This window comes from Sander vitreus, chromosome 20, assembly GCF_031162955.1.
Source record: "Sander vitreus isolate 19-12246 chromosome 20, sanVit1, whole genome shotgun sequence".
Taxonomy (NCBI): Eukaryota; Metazoa; Chordata; class Actinopteri; order Perciformes; family Percidae; genus Sander; species Sander vitreus.
Genome location: NC_135874.1, coordinates 5,371,589 through 5,391,169, shown reverse-complemented (window position 1 = coordinate 5,391,169; position 19,581 = coordinate 5,371,589). Strand labels below are relative to the sequence as shown.

Below are 19,581 nucleotides of genomic sequence, written 5' to 3'. Positions count from 1 at the left end.
GAAAAAGCAACAAATTTACAAAAAGGTGACAAATGTCTGAGAAAGCCACAAAAAAGTCGGAACAAAAATAACAAAAATGAGGAAAAAAAGCTACCAAAATGTAAAAAAAAAAAGAAGAAAAAAAAAAGTGCAAAAGCATGTCAATGAACTCTACATGTCTGGCCCTTGGTGTGATTCTCTTTTTCCAGTGTGGCCCTTAGTGAAAATGAGTTTGACACCCCTGACATAGATGTTTAAAGTGTAAAGAAATACCGATCAATAGCACTCTCATATCTGTACGCTAAATAGCTAGCAGAAAAATAAGCTTAGCTTTGCTAGATAAGGTAAGCAGAATATCTGGCCAATGTGTTGGGTCATAGATCCACTTGGACGGGGGAAGACAGGGAGAACAGAGTCATGACGGCGTCCAACCTTATTTTGGCTCAGGTTCAGGCAAGGTCACAAAATAAATATTAGAAATGTCTATGAAACAAAAGCTTGTTTAACAAGAAATAAACACTTTTGTCAAAATTATGATCCAAACACACGTCAAATTGCATTGACATCTACAGTATAGGATCTTCTGTTTTGTATCCTCTAGAAAGCGGCCCTGACGTTTTGCTGTACCTGTATGTGCCGTTTTATGCGTGCAAAAATGTAGGTTTTTCACATATAGACCCATTAGCAATGTTTGTTTACAATAACTTCCGGGTAGAAAACTACTGCGTCCAGTGCATACAATTTAACGGAACTGAGCAAACAGGCTTTGTGGCTGAGATGAAATTTAGGGGGGGGCTAAAATCGCCACTTAGCACAGCAGAGACATCATTTTTGTGTTAGCGTGACGTCACAGTGATTCGCGCTATTGGGGAACGTCTGTGAGGGCCGTGTGGAGGCAATCCCAGCCCTGTTTTCTTTTTTCAGTATTTCGAGTAAGTCCCCTTTAAGTTATCATAGTCTGAGTTTAGTCCTGTTTAGTTGACCTCTTTTATAGGTCCAGAAATTTGATTCCATATTTTGTAAATAGCTATTTCATTTTTGGGTGAATAAGAAAAAGAAGGAGAAAATAGTGCTATGGGCAGCCTGTCAAACCGAAGTGCAGAGGCAAGTGGCTGTTGATCGAGCGTCAGTGAACGTAACACGTGAAGGCTCCTGTCACTTTAACGAAAGTTCAATGTCCAAAGAAACTCTGCGAGAAATCCAACATGGAGCTGAAGGAGCTGGCTGTGAACGCGTTAGCCCAGAATAAGAAAGCCGCTCTTCTGGTCGGCGGAGTAGGCCTCGCTGTTCTAGGATTCGGTCTTGGATATAAATACCTGCGAAAGCCAGAAAAAGTTGTCCGTGTAGGCGTAGTGTCGCAGCTCCTCATCCACCCTCTCAAGTCTGGCAAAGCGGTGTCTGTGGCGCTGGCAGAATGCCAGAAAGCCGGATTGAAGTTTGGAGAACTGCAGGATCGGTGAATGTTGAATACAAACATACACACAAACATGAGTTACCAACACGGTCATTAACGGTATTGAGCAGTGGTTGAAAGTGCATTCACTTACAGTTACTGTACGTATACATACAATTGTTCTGAGAGGGAAATATTGTACTTTTTACACGACGACTTTTATTGACACTTTAACTCAGGGGTTAAAGTGGGGTTTGTCGGGTGGATCAGAGGGTTATTATCAGTAGGCCTATGTCTCTTTAAGCCTGAGGAGACTGACACACTGCACTGTTTTGCACAATTCTCTGACCGCCATTAAGGACTGGATGGCGAACAGTTTTTTACAGCTCAATGCAGATAAAAACAGGGGTCCTTAATATCGTAGCTTCAGATAACACAGTTTTCAAGGTTGCTCAGTGTTTGGGGTACTTTTCTCCAGCGGTACAGTCTAAACTCAGAAATCTCAGTGTTATGTTTGATCATAACTAGAGCTGGGCGATATGGAGAAAATCAAATATCCCGATATTTTTGACCAAATACCTCGATATCGATATTGTGGCGATATTGTAGGGTTGGCAATTGGTGCTTTCACAAAATATGCACACACTGAGATTTTTGATAAATAATCATCAGTTATGTTGATATAATAAATGTGGGTAAACAGTTTGGTGTGTTCAGAAAATTAAATCACTCTACTGTAATGCAGCCTTTTAAACCAGTAAAAGACAACGCTTGTCTCATATCAGGATATTACGATATCCGAAATTTAAGACGATATCTAGCCTCATATACAGTATCGATATCGATATAATATCGATATATTGCCCAGCCCTAATCATAACATATGTATTTTGATCAACATATCAAATCATGAACCCGTACAGGTTTCTTGCAACATATCAAATCATGGACCCGTAGGCCTACAGGTTTCTTGCAATTAAGAAACATTGCCAAACTTAGAGCTGTTGTATCACAATCTGAGCGAGAGATGACCAGTCACGGTTTAGATCATCCCGGCTAGACTACTGCTGTCCCCTTTCCCTCTGCCTCAGCAAGTCGTCCCTCGACCGTCTACTACTGGTCTAGACCAGAACCCTGCTGCGAGGCTGTAGAGCAGGTCCAGCAGCAGGACCACTCCCATCGCTCCCATCTTATCCTCTTCATATTGACTTCCAATTATCAAGTTCAGGATCCATTTGAAGGTTCTTTTTGACATAATAGCCGAGAGCCTTGCATGGCCAGGCACCTGTGTGGGCCTACATCTGAAACAGATTAACATGTCTTTAGTTTCTGACATGTTTGTTTGGAGGAAGGAATCATCACACCAAGATACAAAGTCATGGACCACAGGTTTAATGCTGATGCTCCTCTCCTTCAAGAAGACTTACGAACACAGAATCATCCAATACTAAATACTTAATATTTACTACATAGTCCCTCATTACTTCACCATTATCGTTACAATTAGTTCCTGAAAAAAATCAGAGACAGCAGGATTCTTAAAATGTGTAAAATCAGTTTTTATCATATTCAGACCATAGACTGTTAATGTTAATGGACAAAGCATCCCCGTTTGGCAAAGTGCTGCAAATGCGGAAGTGCCTTAAACCTGCATTCTATCTGAATTCCAGCAGGGGGCGACACGTGCGGTTGCAAAAGGAGGTCGGTTTCTGTAGAAGTCTATGAGAAAGTGATCCACTTCTCACTTGATTTATTACCTCAGTAAACATTGTCATAATAAGTTTATGGTCTGAATCGCTAGTTTGAAGTCTTCTGCAACACAGAAGTATGTTCATTTATTTGAATTATGGTCTTTTTGATTTTAAAATTGGCAATAAAGCAGTGTTGTCTTTTTCGTCAACGATATTGCATGTTGATATCGCCACAGTCAGCGTGTAATGACGGCGGTGCTGTCTCGTCTCGTCATTATTGTCGTTAAAGAATTTAACATTTCAGCAGATATGTTCATTTCCAAACGGGCTTAGTGGCTTGACGGTTAACGTTGAAGTATGGATTTGATTTCAACCATCTTTTTCTGCGGTCTTTTAGTTTTATTAACAGTTTAATATCCAACGCTGTCCAAACTGCTCCAAATTCCAAACCTCAAGTTCATTGGTTACCCGGGAAACCAAGTGTGAAGTAGATTGGATGAACCGTTCATGAGCTATTTCAAAGACCGACCACACACACACACCAAGGTTATTATAGTTTTGCATTTTTCATTAGTTTTTATTTTTATTTCGTTTTGACTTTTTGTTTTCAAATTTAGTTTAGTTTTAATTAGTTTTTAAAGCAGGTTTGCTAGTTTAGTTTTTATTTTTTGAAAATGCTTAGTTTTAGTTTAGTTTTTATTAGTTTTAGTCTTTTTTTTTTTTTAATATGGGTTATTTGTCGGGGGATTCAAAAAGGTCAGAAAAGGTATTGTGTAATAATAACTCAACAAAAACATCATACAATTTTGGAAATATGTATTCACAATGTATTCAACAATAACACCAGTACATAAAATGTAGCCTACATATGGTTATACATATGTAAACAGTCTACACAAGACGGCGCATTATGTGCAAAATGTGTAAGTGACGTGTTCCAGGAAAAAAACCAACAGACTAAAGAAGACATGAACAGGTGTTTTGAACTTTGGTTCGAGTAAAGTGGAAAACTTTTTGAAGTCAATCGACTCACACAGTCGTGTAGACATCCCAGTATCAATACACATATTAACCCACGCTTCCTCCCGCTTTTAGCGTATTTACTAACCAGCAGCTATCGGGCCACCGGTGAAAGCCCTCCTGTAGTGTTCTCTGTCCTGCTGTTGTCTCCGTCATGCTGCCTGGCCCTGTACCCATACATCCATGCCCTGTACCGGGGTTAGCTTCTGTTTCGGGGAAAGGGGGCTTTGCGTTCTCCTTTACCTTGTTAAGGTAAGCTAGGTTAGCCTCCTAGCTTGTGCGCGCTTCTCAAATGTACTTTCAAATTCGTGGGATTTTTCCCTTTAATAAATTGTCCACATATTTCACCACCTTCCACTGCAAGGCGCTTTTACCTGACACAGTCATTATCAAATAGGACTGCCGCTTTTTTCCGACTTTCGGTACAGCCATGATGCCAGGTGAGGGGCACGGACATGTTGTGTTCAATTTGACGTGGAATGTCGGAATTTCTGGGTTCCCAGTCGGAAACTATACATGTCTACGGGAAACGTCATGGTCGGAAAGATATAACGTTATTTGCTGTATGAAAGACATCAACAAAGACGAAAACTAAGGACATTTACTTGATTATTTTATTGTAGTTAGTTTTGCAAACAGACATTAGTTTTAGTTTAGTTATCTTTTTCTTGTAATGCCTCATTTTTATTTTTTATTTCAGTTAACGACAATGTTTTTTCCCACCTAGTTTTCGTTATTTCGTTTGTTTTCATTAACGATTATTACCTTGACACACACACACACACACACACACACACACACACACACACACACACACATACAGAGGCTTTCCGATTTATTAGATAGATGTATCACTTTACAGTACGGTACACAAAGGACGGTAAGCAATGTTTAAGTTATTATTAATGAACGAGTGAAAAAATTGCTCAGTATGCTCAATTCACATATTTATGAAGTAATCATAACCTAATTAATATAGCATCTCCTGAGCTGTTCTCTAGTAACTCATCATAATGTACTGTAGTCCTCCAATCAGGTATTCAAAAGTTACTCATTAACGATTCATTAATTAACATACATCATACTCATTGTTATAGATTAAAGGTCTTCCCCACCCACTCAGGGGTCTGCGGTAGTTGTGGCTGGTAAGACCTAAAAGAAGGTCTCTGAACTACACAACAGCTTATCAAATAATCCAAACTATCTGCACCTTAACTGGCTATTTTAAAATGCATTTTATATTTGAACTCATCCATAATCTTCCACTAATGTAGGCTAATATGGAACCCCAAAAAAATATTTTTAAGTTTTTATTTTGGTGCGCAAGATTTGTTCTAAAGGAACTGTTTGTGTTGATTGCAGACACTGGCTGGTGGTGACCGAGGACGGCCACATGGTGACGGGCCGACAGCAGCCTCGCCTGGTGTTGGTGTCTCTGACCTGCGAAGGCGGCCATGTTTGTCTTAACAGCCCCAACATGGAGGAGCTGCGGTTCCCCATCAAGCAGCCCGACAACCCCGTCATGGACTGCAGGTTTCACATCAGGGCTTTATTTTTAGTCTTCTCTGACTAAATCCACAACTGTTTATTTTACTCGTTTGATGCTTTTGTGTTTCTTTGACAGTCGTCAGTAGTCTGGCTATCACCAGACCAAGCTCAGTCTTTTAAGATTGAACATTAGTCTGGGGAGTCTGCTCTGTATTTTCTTTTCTTTTTTTTTTTGTTTAGATAATTTTTTTGGGCTTTTCTGCCTTTAATTTTTGACAGGACAGCTAGGTGAGAAAGGGGAGAGAGAGGGGGGAAGACATGCAGGAAATCATCACAGGTCGGATTCGAACACCTGGACCTCTGCGTCAGGGCATAAACCTCTCAGTACATGTGCACCTGCTCTACCACTGAGCCAACCCGGCCTCACTGCTCTGTATTTTCTACTGCACAAGAGGCGTGATCAACGGGCATAGTTCAAATGACTCTGTACGCAATTGGATAGTCCTTCAACCAATCAGACCAACGATCCGGGTGATGTAGCAGCGACAGCGGCATCAACGGGTGGCCGCCATGTTGAATGTAAACAAAAAGCTGCTTGGTCGCTTCTCTATCGTCGTCCTGTTAAACCCGCCAATAGCGCGCCAGGTGGATAAGCCAGTTTGTGATTGGTCAGATTTGTAACAGAAGCAGGATAGATAAACGTACAGGTTTCCAGCCTGAGCTGCAGGGAGAAATCAAACCACCGGCAGATCGGGCTGGGTTTACCCAGTCTAAGTCGTCAGTGTAGAGAGGAAGGAAACATCTGTCTGTTTGATTAAACGTTTAACCAAATGGGTCAAGAGCCAAAAAGTTTTGAAAATATTCTAATGACCTGACGCTTTAAAAAGGGTTGGATAATAAATATATATATATATATATATATATATATATATATATATATATATATATATATATATATATATTAGGGCTGTCAAACGATACATTTTTTTTATCGCGATTAATCGCTGAAGTTCTATAGTTAATCGCGATTAATCGCATGTTTTATCACAATTAAAATTCTATTATTTTGCATTTCAGAACAGTTTTTAAGTACATATTAACAATGGAAAGCAATTCTTACCAGTGTATCTTGATTGGGAATCAATTGAATGCAAAGAAAGTGACTTTATGAACTTGACTATTATTTATTTACTGTAAACAAATGTGTGAATCTGTCATTATTACGCAATTCCTACAAGTACCTAACCTAACTGAGATGTAACACTAACACTTTGCTTATACAGCACAAACAAAATGGTCCAAAAACCAGATGCCACAGCAGGACATTTAACCTTTACATTTTTAACAAGGATTGAGAACAATTGACTGAGATGTAACACTAACAACCACCGTTAAGGCAAACGAGTGCAAAGTCCAGCCAGAGTCAATCTAGTGTTTAGTAACTCCTAAATAATGGTGATTACTCACTGACGTCCAGTGATCACCGGTTAATGAGACAGCGTTTGCACTTGGCAGCAGTTCCAGTTTAGCTGCTTTCTCCGTGTCATACAGGCTGTGTATGGTGAAACTACTGTCCCCCTCGATGGCAGTGTATAAGACGGGTCAGAACATGCCAACCGTAGTACGTCTTTAAGACCCGAGTCCTCTACGATGCTGACAGGTCTGGAGTTAGTTGCCACCCATTTTGCAAGAGCTGTAGTAATTTTTTTGGATTTGGTTTCATTCACAGGTCAGCAAGTAGCACTCTCCAAAATACTGCTTTGCCTGAGCCCGCTAGCATCAAACTGCGTCACGTTAATATGCTTAGCTCCGTAGGTGGTAGCTCAAGCTTGACGTGCTTCGGTGATATTTAAATTCGGCTTTACACAACGTGCATATGGCTTTCGACTTGTCTACTGAGCCGTCCGGGAGTTTTTTAAAAAGAAAAGCGCCATTCAGAAGTGTGTTGCTGCTGTCTTTCTCCGTGCCGGCAGCCTGCCTGCATTCTGCAGCAGAAGATGAGTTATGAAGAAGTACGGCAGCGCCAAAGGGTCAAAATAGTAGCCGTTAGGCACAACGCAAAGCCGAGTGAAGTGTAAAATAAATTAATTAATTGCATTGCGTCGGCCCTTAATCGCATCGCGATTAACGTGTTAACGCTGACAGCCCTAATATATATATATATATATATATATATATATATATATATATATATATATAGACATAGACATATTTTTTATTTATGTTTTTAAGATACGGACAGTTAAAGTCTGCTAACTAAGAAATTACAGTATTCATAATTCTGTGGATTATTTTCCTTGTAAATTTCCTAATGTTTTGTATAAAGGGCACAAAACAGTTGCCTGTTCTAATTTCCCACAGTGACATCTTCAACATCAGTCCAACCCAAAAATATTCAGTTTGCAATCATATAAAAGTCAGAAAAGCAGTGGATCTTCTGCATGTTTGCTTGCAAAAGAACTCAAACGGTATCTATATATAACTATGCTCATATTGTCATCTAAGGACATTGTGTATTACTCCCAAAAAGAAGGCCATAATAGATACTGTAGATGTTGTTGGTAACGCTTGTTTCAAATCATAAATATTTTTTTAATTTTTGGTTCAGGTTTACATTGTTTATTTGTCTTTTGCATTATTTCCTTGTACCAACTCTGTTTTTTTTAGACTCGTGTAGAAATGCTTCTTGTTGTTCTTTGTGCTGCAGAGTGTTTGAAGCTGACATCCAGGGACGGGATTGCGGTGACGAAGCGTCTCGCTGGCTCACTCGTTTTCTGGGTGAAGAGAAAACCTTTCGCCTGGTGCACTTTGAACCCCAGATGAAGGCGAGGAGGCCGGCGGAAGAGTATCCTCTTTTCCCACAATGTGAGGTAAACAGGACTCTGGACTCAGGACTGTGTTGCTTTTTATTACCACATTTTGAGGCGTTAACTGAATGCCTCTACTTAAAGATAAATATTTTCCACCTTGGTGTCAGCTTTACCATAAAGTGTTACTATATTCATAGTCTCGCAATGCTGTGTGGACTAACCAGACCCTCCTCCGCAGAGCTGTGGAGGAATAATGTCATACAGTCACAGTGTTTACCCTTCTATCCAGCAGGTGGCCTACCCAGATTTCGGACCTGTGATGCTGCTGTCCGAGTCCTCTGTCAAGGATCTCAGCAGCAAGTTGGAGAAGGAGGTCACACTGGAGCGTTTCCGCCCAAGCATTGTCATAAGTGACTGTGAAGCATTCGATGAGGTGTGTTGTTCACATCTGCAAGTATTTTTCTGATTTCCTTTCCCTGCTGATTCCCCGTCTTTAATTACAAAATCAGAAAGAAAAATATATCAAGGCAGTCATGTAAAGATTCCATCTGAAGATAACAGATCCTATGTGTCTCTACACTACAGCCCATGAGGTTTTGTTTTCCCTCCTGTGAGGAAAAAAAAAAGATCATTTGGTCCTGTACTTCTGACTAATCCCTCGCCCTTTTCAGTGTGAGCAGCGTGTGCTAATTTTATCTCCAACTCAAAAACCCAACTGCTCGTTTTTTTTTAGGATTCGTGGGAAGAGCTCCAGATTGGCAGCGTGAGATTGCAGCGTATAATGTCATGTGGACGGTAACACACTTGATGCTTCACACAGATTTTAACCAGAGACAGAATCCCTTTATTTATCAACAACAACAACAACAACAAATGAGGCATTATCTTATTAAATATGGGCTAAGTGGTATTCATTTCCAGAACAGAAATGTAAACATTGGATAAAGCCAGGTTAAAAATTGTTTTATTCATTTTGTTGACATATTAGAGTCAAAGGTTTTTAAAGAGAGAATTTTCTTTTAATAGCTCTTTTAATCACTCCATAAATCCGAAAATACTGTCACCAGCTATTGAACAAATCAATTTTCTTCATGTTTTTAGGAATAACATGTTGTATAAGGGTACAAGCGGCCGAAATGGGTTTCCTCAGGAGGGTGGCTGGCGTCTCCCTTAGAGATAGGGTGAGAAGCTCAGTCATCCGTGAGGAGCTCGGAGTAGAGCCGCTGCTCCTTTGCGTTGAAAGGAGCCAGTTGAGGTGGTTCGGATCTGGTAAGGATGCCCCCTGGGCGCCTCCCTAGGGAGGTGTTCCAGGCACGTCCAGCTGGGAGGAGGCCTCGGGGAAGACCCAGAACTAGGTGGAGGGATTATATCTCCAACCTGGCCTGGGAACGCCTCAGGATCCCCCAGTCGGAGCTGGTTAATGTGGCTCGGGAAAGGGAAGTTTGGGGTCCCCTGCTGGAGCTGCTGCCCCGGCCACCCGACTCCGGATAAGTGGACGAAGATGGATGGGATGTTGTATAAATCTGGCTAAGAATGATATCTGAGCAAACCCCTCTGTAAAAACCTTCAGAGTATAGATGGGAAAGAAGCAGTGAAGTCTATGTAAGTGCTACAAAATGGAGGTTTCTGGCTCAGAGTCTGAGAAAAAACTCATTTTGAGAAAATGGCCTTTAAAAATAATGCATTGTAAATCTACATACATTTTGAAGACACTTAAGATGAATAGGGTAAAAAAAATAATCTGTAACTAATATATACAGTATATCATCATGAAACTTCCCCAGTTGATTATTTACATTGAGGATTATTTTTTTTGTATTACAAGGTTTCCAAAATGTTATGTTTAAAAATGCAAATGAGGCATTATCTAATGCTAACTTTTGGTTTAATAGACAAAGTGTCCAAAATAAACACTTTAATGTGTATTTTGTTAGTTTTCCATCCACTAGTCTGGTCCACCAGTGATTGTCAAATGAAGTGTCTATTTGATGTTAAAATGCTTGAGTGTGTCTTTCTACCTGTAGAGATTTAGGGTTAACAGGATGGATGGAAACTAACCTGTAACCTTTGTTGTCTTCAGATGTGTTTTCACCACCGTTGACCCTGAAACGGGTGTAATCACCAGAAAAGAGCCTCTGGACACACTGAAAAGGTAAAGTTTTAACCCAAACTTTAACTATATAGTATTATTTAAAGGTCCCATGGCATGAACATTTCACTTTATGAGGTTTTTGAGGTAATGAGTTCCCCCAGCCTGCCTATGATCCCCCAGTGGCTAGAAATGGTGATAGGTGTAAACCGAGCCCTGGGTATCCTGCTCTGCCTTTGAGAAAATGAAAGCTCAGATGGGCCGATCTGGAATCTTGCTCCTTATGACATAAGGGGAAAGATTACCTCCCCTTTCCCTGCTTTGCCCGACCAGAGAATTTGGCCCACCCATGAGAAAGAGAGACACATCATGGCTTGCAAACGAGCGAAGCATGGCAGTTGGTCAAGGCCACACCGCCACCCTCCACCTTGCCCCCCTCTTTCCTCCTCAATAGCATTTAAAGCTACAGACACAGAAATGGGACATCCTAAGGAAAGCTCATTGTGGGACTGGCTCTAGTGGCTGTAATTCTGCACCAAGGCTGAATTTCAGGAAAGAGACTTTAGATACAGTATTAGGGGACCACTAAGGTCTATATAAAAGAGACTTCAGATACAGTATTAGGGGACCACTAAGGCCTATATAAAAGAGACTTCAGATACAGTATTAGGGGACCACTAAGGCCTATATAAGAGAGACTTCAGATACAGTATTAGGGGACCACTAAGGCCTATATAAAAGAGACTTCAGATACAGTATTAGGGGGACCACTAAGGCCTATATAAAAGAGACTTCAGATACAGTATTAGGGGGACCACTAAGGCCTATATAAAAGAGACTTCAGATACAGTATTAGGGGGACCACTAAGGCCTATATAAAAGAGACTTCAGATACAGTATTAGGGGACCACTAAGGCCTATATAAAAGAGACTTCAGATACAGTATTAGGGGACCACTAAGGCCTATATAAAAGAGACTTCAGATACAGTATTAGGGGGACCACTAAGGTCTATATAAAAGAGACTTCAGATACAGTATTAGTGGACCACTAAGGCCTATATAAAAGAGACTTCAGATACAGTATTAGGGGACCACTAAGGCCTATATAAAAGAGACTTCAGATACAGTATTAGGGGACCACTAAGGCCTATATAAAAGAGACTTCAGATACAGTATTAGGGGACCACTAAGGTCTATATAAAAGAGACTTCAGATACAGTATTAGGGGACCACTAAGGTCTATATAAAAGAGACTTCAGATACAGTATTAGGGGGACCACTAAGGCCCATATAAAAGAGACTTCACATACAGTATTAGGGGGACCACTAAGGCCTATATAAAAGAGACTTCAGATACAGTATTAGGGGACCACTAAGGTCTATATAAAAGAGACTTCAGATACAGTATTAGGGGACCACTAAGGTCTATATAAAAGCATCCAAAAAGCAGCATGTCATAGGACCTATAAGGAAGGTTGAATTTTTACATTTTGGTGGTAATAAGTGTTTGGCATTAGCAGCATCCCACTTCAGCCTAAAAAAAAAAAAGAACAATTGTTGTTTCATGCATACAAAAGGTGGACAGACAAAAATCTCTCATAATTCAAAGTTGAAAATTGGACTACTTTTGTGACAGATTCAGGGATCTCATTGGGCTTTTTTAATGTCAGGTAAATCTGGCAACTCTGTATCACATTTGTTTTTACAGATTAATATGTACATAGGTGTAGATTTCAGGGGGGGGGGGGGGCAGGGGATATGTCCCCTCAATATTTAGAAGGGCTAGATTTGTCCCCTTCAAAAGAGTTGACAAGCCACTCCCCAAAAGAGGTAGCCGTTCAGGGGGCTAAGAACATGTATATGTCCTTCTTACCTGTAAATATGTTTCCCAACAATTTCAGAAACCACTATAGTGGACCGTACCATCCAAACCGTGCAGCACACGTCTCTTTTCTCTTTCTCCGTGAAATGAAGCTGCCTTCAAGTGCTGTCAGAAATGTCCAAATCTATAGCGATCTGACGGAAAACAGTAACTGTGAAGCATAAAGTATACTTGTGCTACATTGGGGGGGGGGGGTTAAGGAACACAACAGGGGCGTAGAAAAAATACATAAAATAAAAATGTGATTCCAAGCTTCATTGATTCATTGTATTCTTTTTTTATGTAGACTGGTAATTGTACTTTTGGGATGCCGTTTTCACTTTTATTTCTAGTCAGTTTCAATGTGCTTTCTATCATCTCAATGAGTTTGGTTAGTCAAATTGATTCAACTAGACACTTTCCCTTAAGGAAGTGTCATTTTAAGAACTGAAAAATGTTCACATGAATCTTAGTGGCCTTGTTTTCTGTCCGATTTCACACCTAAATGCCTTCTTACTCCTGACCATGATTCTTTCGCAGCTATCGTCTGTGCAAGCCGTCCGAGAAGCACATCTACAAAGCGTCTCCGTTGTTTGGACAGCTGCACACGGTGAAGAAGACGGGCATCCTGCAGGTCGGCGACGTGGTGTACAAGATCAGCCGGTGATGGAGGGAGTCAGAGAGGGGAAAACATGCCAACAAACTATTACCACTATCACTGTATAATCACTGTGCTAGTCCACACTAAAGAATACACTAACACAGTTATTAGTGTACAGTAAAGGAATAAAAGACTAAAATTGCAAACACAAAATATCAATGTTTTTTTTTAAATGGGGCTGTGAATCACAGAGAGACCATTCCACTGAGATAACATGCAGTTTAAAATATAACATTTTTATAGTGGATTTTATTATCTATATGTTGTTTTTTTCATTGATTTCATTGGTAATTAAATCCTGAAAGTACACGCTGCTGTAAAAGAGATAAATTAAGCTGCCTAAAGTCATTTTAATATAAAACTTTACATGTGCAATTATTCCTGGAATAAAGGGCTGAACACCTCCGCTGGGCAGCAACAACGTCTGGTATTAAAAAGCAGCAGAGCGTTTAAGATGTTAACTCTCTGACTTACTAATAATTACATGAATAAACTGTCCTCCCATTTAATAGTGTTTTTCACATCTTCATATTCTAAAGGGCAAAACTAATTTAAGATCTACAAGTAGCACAAAATAACAACTGATTATACTTTTTTAAAACATTAATAGTTAAGTCCCAGGCTGACAAAGTGACAATCGAAACACAATCATTGCGTTTTTTCAATTCTCAATGATTACATAATAACATTAACTTTACAAATGAACGTTGGTATACATACTGCTGTCAACAAGAACCAAATAATGACTTACTTGGCTTGTATTTAAAATTCAGATCCATGCACGCCAATTCTTATGCCAGTATTGGCGTGTTATCAAGACGCGTACTCGCTTTTTAGTGTGTTTATCAACGCCGTTTGGCCTCCATTGTCTTACATTACCTTGTGATTGCGTGTGAATTGACGCCATAGCGAGTGAAAGGGCGAAAATCTGCGTAGGGAGGTTGGTCGGGGTGGAGGATGGGTAAAACAACACAGGACTTTCACCCAGGAGACCGGGGATCGTGTCCCGCGTGTGACGTTTCCTTTCCACATTTGTTCTTTTCCTAAACCCAACCCCGTTCTTCTATTCCTAAACCCAACCGGTTCTTCTTTTCCTAAACCCAACCCGCGTGTGATGTTTCCTAAACCCAACCGTAGCCTCGCGATAACACAGAGCCTCGCGATAACTCGCCACGTGGCTTTAGAAAGTGGCGCGTATGTTAACACTGTGACGTTGCAGACTGCCATCCGCTGTATACGGCGTAGACATACAAGCGTATAGCTCAAAATGTGTACAGATAACACGCCACTTGGCTTTAGAAAGTGGCGTGTATGTTTACGCGAAGTCATGATATCACGTTGCAGACAGACCTAAATCCTTAATACTAAAGAAGTGACCCTGTTCTGTATCACTTGTCAGGGTAAATGTTTCCCAGCCTCCCTAGTGTCATGTACTTACAAAGTGTTACCAGCAGAGGCTCAGTGACCTATGACCTTTTTATTAATGGACAATATGTGAATCGCTGTCAGTATTTTAGATCAGTTTCGGTCTCTTTAACCCAAATGTTCTTAGGAGTCCCATGAGTGTAAACAGTTTTATTAGAGGTCCCAGTGAGACCCAGTTTTAGTACACGACAAAACCAGTAGGGAGCAACGTGGCTTTACTAAACCAGCACACGAGCCTGTAGAGCGGAGGAAGATGTTTCTGGATATATTTTTATATAAACAAACCTCTTTGCTATTTACGTGAAAGATTTCAGTTCATATTGTAGCAGTGACAATGGTTTGAGTTGATTACAAGAAGATCAGCATCAAGAAAGCGTCATCAACAGACAGAAACTGTATTGTCAAAACATTTTCTTTTAAAGAAATAAATGGCATGCATTGGCTGCCCATGTCTTGACAACACAGTACAGCAACACTAATCTGCCTTTTCTTAAAAGCATTGTTGTGGCTGTGAGCAGTCCAACAAAGAGCTGCCGCGAGGGACTAAACACTGAGACACTGACCAAATGTAAAGTTATTTACTTTGTGAGTCGAAATAAGTGCGTTAGTGCGGCGGTCAACAGAAAGTGTTCGATCCCAGGCTCAAGCCCTCTCTGTCAAAACCCCCCCCAAAAAAACAGGTGAACAGGTGAAGTAAACAAATACGTTATCACTTCCGCTCAAACCGCGATGAAAACGCCCACCACCTACAATATAAGTGCACAATACAATAAATAATATAAAGAGACCATAAACGACAATATGTGGCACCTACATTCATGTATGTTTTTAATAAGGACATTTTTCAATTGATAGTTTTGTTTTTCAAATCAAATCATTCTAATACAACATTTCATTCATGTTTACTTTTTGAAGTTTTATTACAAAATGTGGAGCATTCATTTTATTTGGACCATAATCCTTTATATAGTTAGTTTTTTTACTCTTAAATCAAAATAGACCTTAACAGACTTTCTTTTTTTTTCAGTTAGAGATCATCATTTCTACACTGAGAGTAAGTTGTGGAATGGTGCCACATTTCTCACAAAGCTGACAGAGGTCTTCTCTTGTGTCCATGTTAAAGCAAGAGCACTCTGGTGGTGTCATCTCAAAAGAACCTGTTTTTACTGTATCTGAGAGAGTGAAGGCATAGATAGATAATAGAATAATATAACTAGCTGTAAGTATTAAGCTTATTTAAGTTTCACTTCTAATACTGCCAATGGTCATGATATAATATGTTTTTAAGTGAAAGTACAGTAAGACACAGACACAGTCTAGTAGGTATATGTTTACCATGTTCATCATCTATGCATAGTGTGTTAGCATGCCGGCCTAAACACAAAGTACAGCTGAGACTGATGGGAATGCCATACGCTTTGCAGGTATTTGGTCATAAATCAGAATAAGAAGAATTGGACAAATTGGACCTGATGGCCACTAAATCATCAAAAGTGAGTCAGTGTCAGCAAAGTTATTAGGATTCATCACCTGGGCACCATGAATGTCTGTACAAAATGTTGTGCCTGTCCATACAGTAGATGTTGAGATATTTTACTGGTTACGTGATAACTTTGCCCGCCGCTGGCGCTCGACAAAAAGTCAGGGGATCACCAAAGTAAGTAAGATTCATCCTCTGGCCACCATGAATAAGTGCACAACATTTCATAGCAATCCCTCCAATAATTGTTTTTAATATTTTACAGACATCCCTGCTAGCGTGGCTTATCAAAAAATCAGTTTTCACCACAGAAAAAGAGATAAAGCAACAAAGTTATTTGCTCTGAAGGATTCCTGTTACCGTCATCATTCAGTATATAGTACATGGAACATACTGCATTCCATGTGCTGAACAGTACGCACTAATAGTATTGGTGGAATGTAACTAAGTATATTTACTTAAGTACAAATTTGAGGTACTTGTACTTTACTTGAGTTCATGAAAAGTTGAAAGTTCATGAAAGTTTCATGCCACTTTCTTCTTCTACTCTGCTACATTTCAGAGAGAAATATTGTACTTTTTACTCCACTACATTCATCTGACAGCTTTAGTTACTTTACAAATGAAGATTTTTGCACCCAAAACACATGTAGTTTATAAAATCTGATGTTTTATTATGAATTAAAGTACCCAACAATATAACGGCCTACATATACACCTGAAATGATCAGACCATTAAACACTTAGTTGATTGACAGAACTGTTTGGATTGTTTCCAGTTTCTAAAATGTGAGGATTTTTCTGCATTGAGTACTTTTACTTTTAATACTTTTAAGTATATATTTCTGATTATAGTTACATACTTTTACTTCAGTAACATTTTCAATGCAGGACTTTTACTTGTAACAGAGTGTTTTTACAGTGTGGCATTAGTACTTTTACCGAAGTATAGGATCTGAATACTTCTTCCATCGCTGACTGATAGTATTGTAGAATGTAGTAATGTCATTTCATACATTGGGTGAGCCTCCAGCCCATCTCGCTACATGTCCCTGTGCTTCAGGAGAAAACCCAGTCAGCAAACAAACTCCACATGAATTTGAACATTCATTTTTGTATTTTTTGCAAGTACTCTGCCACTGTGATGCACTGTTGAGACATTTTTCATTCAGCAGTTCAATTTGCTCAAAGGCACTACAAAATGTTGGTACCTTTGTCATGCACACAGACAGCCGGATGCTCTGGTTGGTTACAGTATACTCGAAATGTACCTAACGTGCAAATTCAGTCACTATTGGGCAGCTTGTTACTTGTACTTTACTTTACTGCAAGGAATTCAACAAAAATGACAAAACACTTAAGATACGATACAACTTTATTGTCAGCCAGAGCTGAAATTCTTTTTGCATCCCTGGGTAGCTCATATAAAAAAGAGGACATAGACATACATACAGACATACATACATAAGATGAATAACACCAAAAGACATACATGAAACATTACCACAAACACCCAAGTAAGGAAACAAAGCATACATGTATAACAACAGAACATGACATGAACATACACACAGACAAGGTCTTAGAGAGCTGGTTTAACATTAGGATAGATTGATGTATGAAAGAGTTTTTAAGTCTGAGGCGATTGAAAGAATGAACTCTAAAACGTCTGTTTGAAGGCAGAAGCTGATATTCTCTGTGCAAAACATGTGAGGAGTCATTTGAAATATTCCTGGCCAGTCTGAGCATACTATTATTGTGAGCTTCCTGCAAACATCCTTTTTAAATAAGGGGAGAAACCTATCATGTCGCATGTCATCTCACGTGACAGCGAAGTGCCCTGTTAGTTGAAAAGTGCCACTTCAAAGTGTCGGCCCCTCCAGCTAAACAGCCGCAGGTAATGACAAACAGCTACTAGGAGCCATTGTGTCTCTCACTTTAGAGGAAACACGTTTTTTTTGGTCAACAAATGTGTTTAACATGAATTCAAAGGTCCAGGAAGCCGAGCTATGTCTTTTTAAATTGGTGATGTTTTAGCACTAATGAGTAGTTGTGTAGGTCTGTAATTTGTAGGGGTCCTGGGTTTAAAAAACTTCAACATACACTACACCACATGGGTCAAACTCAAGGCCCTCTCAAATTTTGATCCAGCCCGCATATCAATTTAGGTTCACAATACATTTTAGCCCACCTAGTTTTTGTCGCTTTATCTATGTTTTTTCGATGTTTTTGCCATTTTTTCCAAAGTATTTTTTGGTGCTTTTCCCAAGGTTTTTCTTTTCAATGTTTTTTGGCGATTTTTTTCCATGATGGCTAAGGAACACTTTTCTGACTTTTTTTAGGACTTTATAACGACAAAACTGTAAGTGAGAAGACTTTAAAAGAAGCATGCCAATAAACTATACATGTGGCTTCTGGGGCTCCAGCTCCGAATGGTTTCTCAAAAGCCCTGAATCTTGTAGGGTTTTAAAATAACCTTAACTTTGTGTCATTTCCCCTCAATCTCTCTGACTGGACTGGCAAACCAATGGAGAAAAAGTTCTATTACTGGGGAAATATCGCCATTCGTTCTGTTAATTCTACTTCAGTATAGTACAACAAAAAATAGGATTCAACATTAGTAGTAGTTTACCCCAAATTCCTACCCTACCTGTGTTATGTAGCCTAACTTAAAAAGAGTACCATCAGTCAATATTGGCCTCTCTGTAGGTGGCAGGATAGGAGAATGAGTCATCTCAACACTTGTTGTGTTCTGGTTTCAGTATGATGAAGACAGTTGGAGAACAGTTAGAGACAAAACAGGATGATTCTTTTCCATGGCAAAAAAACTATCATGTTTTTCCTAAATGATGTACAGATTTCTAGGCATTCTTTAATCAAATATCTTGAAAAATAGCGCATATAGCTGCTGTAAATATAAAACAAACGTTTACGTCTGGCTCCGCCAACGTGTTGTCTATGTTTGTGACGGCTCAAGGGTTTATAGTTTGTGTTCCCGTGTCATGGTATATGTGATTAATGTCACCTTGTGTCATGTCATGTCATGTTGTGTTAGGTTCAAATCAATGTTATTCATAGTGTCAAATCCTAACAGTTATCTCAGGACACTTTATAGATAGAGCAGGTCTAGACTAGACTATATCATTTAAAAGCAGGGACCCCCCCCCCCACACTACATATACTGTATAAAATGAAGTTGCATATTAAACTTAATAACATGTAAGGCGGCCTAAAACCTTTATACATAGCCTTTTTGCATAGAATACTAAGCTATTAAAATAGCCTAATAATTGTTTTAGAATTTATATTAATTTCTTTTATAAATATATTAATTTATATTTTATATATTTATATTTATAATAATTTTATAAATCATGTTTTAATGTTAAAACATACATGTGGCTCAGTAGATTAATTGATTTAATTAATATATAGATTTATGTTTGCTAATAATATGTTGGATTCATGTTAAGACTTTTTCATTTTTGAAAATTCTTTCAAAAATTAACAATGATTTGGAGGCCCCCCTGAATTGACTCTGAGGACCCCCTACGGGTCCCGGACCCCCTGTTGAAGATCCCTGATTTAAAGAAACCCAACAATTCCCACAGGAGCAAGCTTTTGGAGCGACAGCGGCGAGGAAAAAGTTCCTTTTTAAAAAGCAGAAACCTCAGGCAGACCCT

At 39.4% G+C, this 19,581-nt stretch overlaps 1 protein-coding gene across 2 annotated transcripts; it reads left to right on the top strand.

The window, feature by feature from the left end:
• Positions 1–1,132: 1,132 nt before the first annotated feature.
• Positions 1,133–13,399, top strand: marc1 (mitochondrial amidoxime reducing component 1). 2 transcript variants are annotated; one of them, XM_078277849.1, is made up of 7 exons: positions 1,133–1,435; positions 5,446–5,616; positions 8,279–8,441; positions 8,674–8,814; positions 9,115–9,176; positions 10,462–10,533; positions 12,873–13,399. In XM_078277849.1, exons 1-7 carry the CDS (start codon positions 1,185–1,187, stop codon positions 12,997–12,999), a joined length of 987 nt encoding a protein of 328 aa, XP_078133975.1. In that variant the 5' UTR covers positions 1,133–1,184; the 3' UTR covers positions 13,000–13,399. The 2 variants fall into 2 exon arrangements, with proteins under 2 accessions (XP_078133975.1, XP_078133974.1); XM_078277848.1 differs by having other exon boundaries at positions 8,671–8,814.
• Positions 13,400–19,581: the final 6,182 nt, after the last annotated feature.